Source organism: Thamnophis sirtalis, unplaced genomic scaffold (genome assembly GCF_051295495.1).
Source record: "Thamnophis sirtalis isolate CommonGarterSnake01/CBP01778 unplaced genomic scaffold, rThaSir2_p1.2 scaffold_3, whole genome shotgun sequence".
NCBI classification, from domain to species: domain Eukaryota; kingdom Metazoa; phylum Chordata; class Lepidosauria; order Squamata; family Natricidae; genus Thamnophis; species Thamnophis sirtalis.
In genome coordinates, this window is record NW_028261383.1 from 6,707,210 (window position 1) to 6,713,089 (window position 5,880).

The window sequence follows — 5,880 nt, forward strand, 5'->3', positions numbered from 1 at the left end:
GCTTAGAGTGAAGTGCCCACTCAGTTTGGAGAGCAAAGATGGGAAGAAACCATGGAGCTACTATAGGCCAGGAGACCATCTCGTTAGTATGATCATCAGTGCAACAAGACTATTGCATGTAACATTGCCTTTCAATACAGCTCCTTCTAGTCTGTCTCAGTCGTAAGTCATTCAAGGGGATACAATTGCATTCCATTCATTTGCAGTTCTAACATTCTTCTTTCTTTTTAATTTATTTCTATGTTTCAGATATATTTCTAATTTTTGAATCTTCCCTTTTTTGGTCTTATTTTGTGGAAAGGGACTCAAATCCAAATATGTGGCATTAAAAAAGCTGAAAAAGTTCAGATTTTTCTTCTTCTTGTCTAATGCAGGAGTTCATCAATTGATTCCTGACTTTTGTTTCCACATATTTATAACTACTCATTTATATTCAATGTCCAATCATGATAGGAATTGATGACATTTTTTAGAATTGTTTCACTGAGTCACTTATCAAAATTTATCTTCCTATTATGATAGTTCTCCCTGAATAATTGAATTATTTTAAAAGCTACTTACTGGGTTGATGTAAATTAGTACTGCTACAAATAATAATATATTTCTGATTCTTAAAAATGGTGAAGGACTATCTAATCTTCCCAATACTCATGAATATTCAGTGTTGATAGGTGACTATTATTTGCTTCTGTTTTTCAATCAGTATTGGATTAGCACTTAATAGGCTTTGGAGAGAAATGGAAATAAAATTAAATATTTTGTTGTTATTGTTGTTGATGATGATGATAAAATTAACATTTTTTACAGTACTTTACCTTTTCATCAGTCAAGAATCATACGCTTCATTTTCAACATTCAAGAGGTCAATAAAAATCACAAGCTCCTACACAATCTCACACTTGGCTACAACATCCATGACAACTCTTTGAGCACCATTAGCACTTCAGAGGCCTTGCTGGACATTCTCTCTGCTGGAGAAGCCAATGTTCCCAACTACAGCTGTGGAAGGAAAGACAATCTTTTGGCTCTTCTAGATGTAGCTGATAGTGATGTCTCCATCCAGATGTCAACAGTAATAGCTATCTACAAAGTTCCACAAGTTTGTTCTGTGTTTTTCTATCTATTCATATGTGCATCTGGTAGTAGTAAATTGTAGGGGTAATACAGAAATATGATTAGCATTTTTCTTTTTCTTGCTTAATTTGATCCTTTTATTCTTTTTTATATGTGGTCTTGTTAATATTTATATTTTGTATGGCTAATGATTATTTAAAGATAAATTACTCTAGAATGATCTGAAGAAGCTATATTTATTTATAATAATAAGTTTTTGATCTTGATCTAACCCCCAGTTTTACCAAATATTCTTCATTACATTTTCAGATAAGCAGTAGAATGTCTTCAGCAGATCTGAGTGATAAAAGTCAATTTCCCTTTTTCTATCGTATGTTCACCAAATTAGGGTTCCATTACCCAAGAATTATCCAACTGCTCCTCCATTTCAGATGGACCTTGATTGGTCTCTTTGCTTCAGACACAGAGGAGGGAGAGCATTTCTTGAGGACATTTACTCCTATGCTTTTCAGAAATGGAATTTGTGTTGTTATATCACAACGATTCTCAATGACTGTACATACAGAACCCATCAGGAATGCCATCTCTAAGTGGAGACAAGTCAACATCTTTGTTCACTACATGGAATATGTTCCCTTTTTGGACAAAATTATCCCTTTCAATTTAATAATTGAATGTTTCTCAGGACACATTAAAGGGAAAGTTTGGATCATCGCAGTCTTGGGAGAATATCAGATGGAAAAGCATGGACTTTTCAAATATGTCCATAGTGTTTGGACCTTTAATTTTCAGGGGAAGAAAAGGCCAAAAGATTATGACTTTATACCTGCACTCTTTGTGGAACGCCACTTGGAATACAAGACCTTCAAGTGTTCTTTTTCAAAGCAGGTCTTTTCTGTCAAAGGCCGGAGAAGATGCACCCAGAAAGCACCACTGGAGACCCAAAACAAAAGGAAGAGTATCTGGATCCGAAATGAGCACCATGTTTACGCTCTCATTAAGACTCTGGTCCATGCCTTGAATGTTGCATATTCCTCCAGATCCAAGTGGAGAAGGAAGGAAATGAAAAAGATATTGGGAGCTCCAATGCTGCAGCCATGGCAGGTATGGTGTTCCAATAAGGATCCATCAAATTTAGTTCTGTTTGAGAAGGAATCTACAGGAGAAGGAGGAGAACCATGTTATCTACAGTAGAGGATCAGATTGTTAGATAATATCACCAATGCAATGAACATGAAATTGAAAAAAACTCGGGAGGATGGGAGGGGACGATTGGCATGTTTTTGTCAATGTAGTCACAACTTAGCAACTGAACAACAAAAACATATATTTTGTCAATATATGATTGAAACTTTTTGCTATACCTTTATTTTTCACTTTTAAAGATAGTGGAAAAACTTGTTCTCTCATCTTCAAGTTGGACAACTGAAGAAGAAAGATTCAAATTTGAAAAGAGACAAGAAACTAAAGTTTCTTTTTTAAAAAAAATATTTCTAATTATTTCCATTCCAGTTTCATCCATTCCTGGAGAAGAATGAATTTTATAATTTTTCATGGAAGGATCTCTATGTGGACAAAAATGGAGATATTACAGCAGACCCGAACATCAGGAGCTGGGTGGTTCTCCCCAACAAAGGTCCTATCACAGAGCAACTGGGCAATTTTGAAAGAGAGAGACTCATTATCAAACAAGATGCCCTTTCACGGCTAAAGCTGCTAAACAAGGTGGGCAAAATATTGGTGAGATCTTGCTGTTTTCAAAAGACTTAGGGTCTATTTCAAATGATCCAAGCCTACTCATCATGTTGGATGACCTTCCCTGAGAATTGTGTGTGGCAAATAGAACCCTCATAGCTTTTTAGATGGCTTGAGAGGCTTCACTACTATTGAACACAGTAGCCTTCCGATGCCATAATATGGAACACTATTTTAAAATAATTCAGCCTTGTCCATCATGGTATGCTGGATTGTAATATTTTCAAATACAGATATATGAAGAATAGGGAAATGCAAGTTAATACGGTTATGAGGAGGAACCCACTGGTTGTCACTTTATGCTTAAATCTTTTCTCAGCTTCATCCCCCTAGAAAATACAATAGAAAATCCATTATTGCAATGTGATACACCAAAAGCAAAAAGGAGGTGGTAAATGAAGAATGTGCAACTGGTTGCATCTCTTACAATCTGTAATGAGTTAGAGATTTCATATCTACTAAGTGAAGACCAGAAACTACTTGGCTTATGTTTATATTGACTTCCATTTTCTATGAATGGTGAGTCCTAACATATTTTCTTGGTCATTCCTTATTATTCTGTTTAGTCTCTGCCCCAGTCTAAATGTGTGGAAAATTGTCCTCCTGGATTTGTCAAACGTGCTCGGGAAGAAGAACCAGTTTGCTGCTATGACTGCGTCCCTTGTCCGGAAGGGACCATCTCTACTCAGGAAGGTGGGTAGCTCTGTAGAGAAGGATACTGGATTTGATCAATGTGCATAATATTAATAATACCTTTATGCTTGATTATTTTTAATATGTCCAATTTCTTCCATAATTTGAGATTTAAGAAAAATAACTTGAATGATGAGGTAGGAAGTGGTAAAAAGGAATGGTGAATTGGACAAAATGACTCTTGCCGGAGGAAATCTCTCTTTTCCTTGTCAGTTTGGAAGTGTCACTCATGTTTGCTTTCTTAGAAACATCTGAATTTTTTGATTGTTGAGGAATGGTATTGGGTCAATCAATTTTGGTCACCCAAGCCATTTTTACATCACAGATCAAAGAATAGAATAGGATACTTTCTTGGCCAAGTTTGCTTGGACACACAAGGAATTTGTCTCTGGTGCAAAAGCTCTCAGTGTGCTTCACATGAGATTGTTCCACATGGGATTGCTCTTTAAGATCAGCAGGAATAGTCCAGAATGCAATAGCATGCAAATGTTTGGTTTTCCTATATTTTATCATGTTGTACTTCTGAGTTGTGAGCTGGACAAACTCCCAGATTCTTTCCAATTGTAGTGTAATTCACCTGTAAAGCCTGACTTTGCATAGGGCTAGGGTATCATTCAGTGGTAGGATTCAAAACACCAGTTCTGTGGGCATGGCTTTGTGGGCATGGAATGGCTTTGTAGGTGTGGCTTTGTGGGCTTGGCAGGGGAAAGATACTGCAAAATCCCCATTTCCTCCCTACCCCATTAATCTGCTTTCCAGTTCCATTCTCCTGTTTAGGGCAACAAAAGAAGATCAGCTGGGAGTCTGAGAGGCAGCAGAGGTGGGGCCAGCCTACTTGCTGATTCTCCAAACTACTCAAAATTTCTACTACCAGTTCTCCAGAACCTGTCAGAACTGGCTGAATACCACTTCTGGTATCAGTTGGACCTCCTTTCCCTCAGGTTATCTGCTTTTCCCACCAGAGCAGATATAATGGACATGTTCCAGATGTTATATATATTTTCCTTGAAGCCTGCCTTTTTTTTTTGAAACTCCTGCCCTGTTTAACACCCTGCCTCTTAAATTTCAACAAGCCCTTCTAAAATCCTGGACATCTACTTCTTCTTCCTCCAAGCATTGGGATTAGGTGAAATCAGTGCAGGAGGAAAATGTGGTGGTTTTCATTGGTGAAGGTTCATTGGTGAATTGTGGCACCAGTTATTTCACTTTTGTCCTTCCTTTTGGGAGCCTTGTTTTTATAGTTGTATATATTGAGGGCTTTTCCTGGGACATAAGGTACCCAGAGTTTGCTTTAAGATGCTCAGTGACAAAAATTGTTTTACTTGTGTATTCAGGCTGCTATTTACCATTTACTATGGCTTACCTATCTCTTCTTATAAGCTGCCATCCAAAGGTATTTTATGAAATGTGAGAGACTATAAAATAAATATTACTTTGTTTTTTTCAGATACCGAAAAATGCACTAGGTGCCCAGATGATCAATATCCAACTGAGAACAGAGTCCAATGTATCCCAAAAATAATAACTTTCCTGTCCTATGAAGAACATCTGGGCATCACCTTGGTCTTCTTTGCCCTATTTCTGGTCTTAATCACAGGATTCATTTTAATTATATTCATTAAATACTTAGAAACTCCCATTGTCAAAGCCAACAATCAGAATCTCTCCTACATTCTCCTGGTCTCCCTCATGCTCTGCTTTTTGTCCTCCTTTCTCTTCATTGGCCGACCAAGGAAAGCCACCTGCCTTCTCCGACAAACAGTGTTTAGCATTGTGTTCTCAATAGCTGTGTCTTCTGTGTTGGCCAAAACAATAACAGTAGTGCTGGCATTTCTGGCATTAAAACCAGGGAATAAAGTCAGAAAATTGTTGGGGAAGAGCTTGGCCAACTCCATCATCCTTTGTGGTTGTTCTGGTCAAATTTTTATCTCTGCCACGTGGTTAGTAATTTCTCCTCCATTCCCTGACTTTGACCTGCACTCCCAGCCTGGAGAGATCACCCTTCAATGCAACGAAAATTCTGTCACCATGTTTTATGTTGTCCTTGGCTACATGGGCTTTTTGGCTGCCATTTGCTTCACTGTAGCTTTTCTGGCCAGGAACCTTCCTGGGGCCTTCAATGAAGCCAAGCTAATCACCTTCAGCATGCTGGTCTTTTGCAGTGTCTGGATCTCCTTCCTGCCCACCTACCTGAGCACCAAAGGAAAGTCCATGGTGATTGTCCAAGTCTTCTCCATCTTGACCTCCAGTGCTGGACTGCTGGGCTGCATCTTCTTCCCGAAGTGCTACATTATTATCCTGAGACCAGACCTAAACAGAAAGGAACATCTCATGGTTAAAGTGGGGAAGTTAAAGTGA

The 5,880-nt window shown here is 38.1% G+C and overlaps 1 protein-coding gene across 1 annotated transcript; it reads left to right on the forward strand.

The window, feature by feature from the left end:
- The first annotated feature begins 1,623 nt into the window (after positions 1 to 1,623).
- LOC148047078 (vomeronasal type-2 receptor 26-like) lies at positions 1,624 to 5,880 on the forward strand. The gene is made up of 4 exons (XM_087707727.1): positions 1,624 to 1,962; positions 2,587 to 2,814; positions 3,396 to 3,522; positions 4,970 to 5,880. Exons 1-4 carry the CDS (start codon positions 1,624 to 1,626, stop codon positions 5,878 to 5,880), a joined length of 1,605 nt encoding a protein of 534 aa, XP_087563853.1.

Excerpts from the sequence above, each read along its gene's own strand:
- LOC148047078 (XM_087707727.1), top strand. The coding sequence starts at position 1,624 with ATGACTGTACATACAGAACCCATCAGGAATGCCATCTCTAAGTGGAGA. Across the intron at positions 1,963-2,586 it reads AGTGTTCTTTTTCAAAGCAG|TTTCATCCATTCCTGGAGAA; the intron begins GTCTTTTCTGTC and ends TTTCCATTCCAG. Across the intron at positions 2,815-3,395 it reads ACAAGGTGGGCAAAATATTG|TCTCTGCCCCAGTCTAAATG; the intron begins GTGAGATCTTGC and ends TATTCTGTTTAG.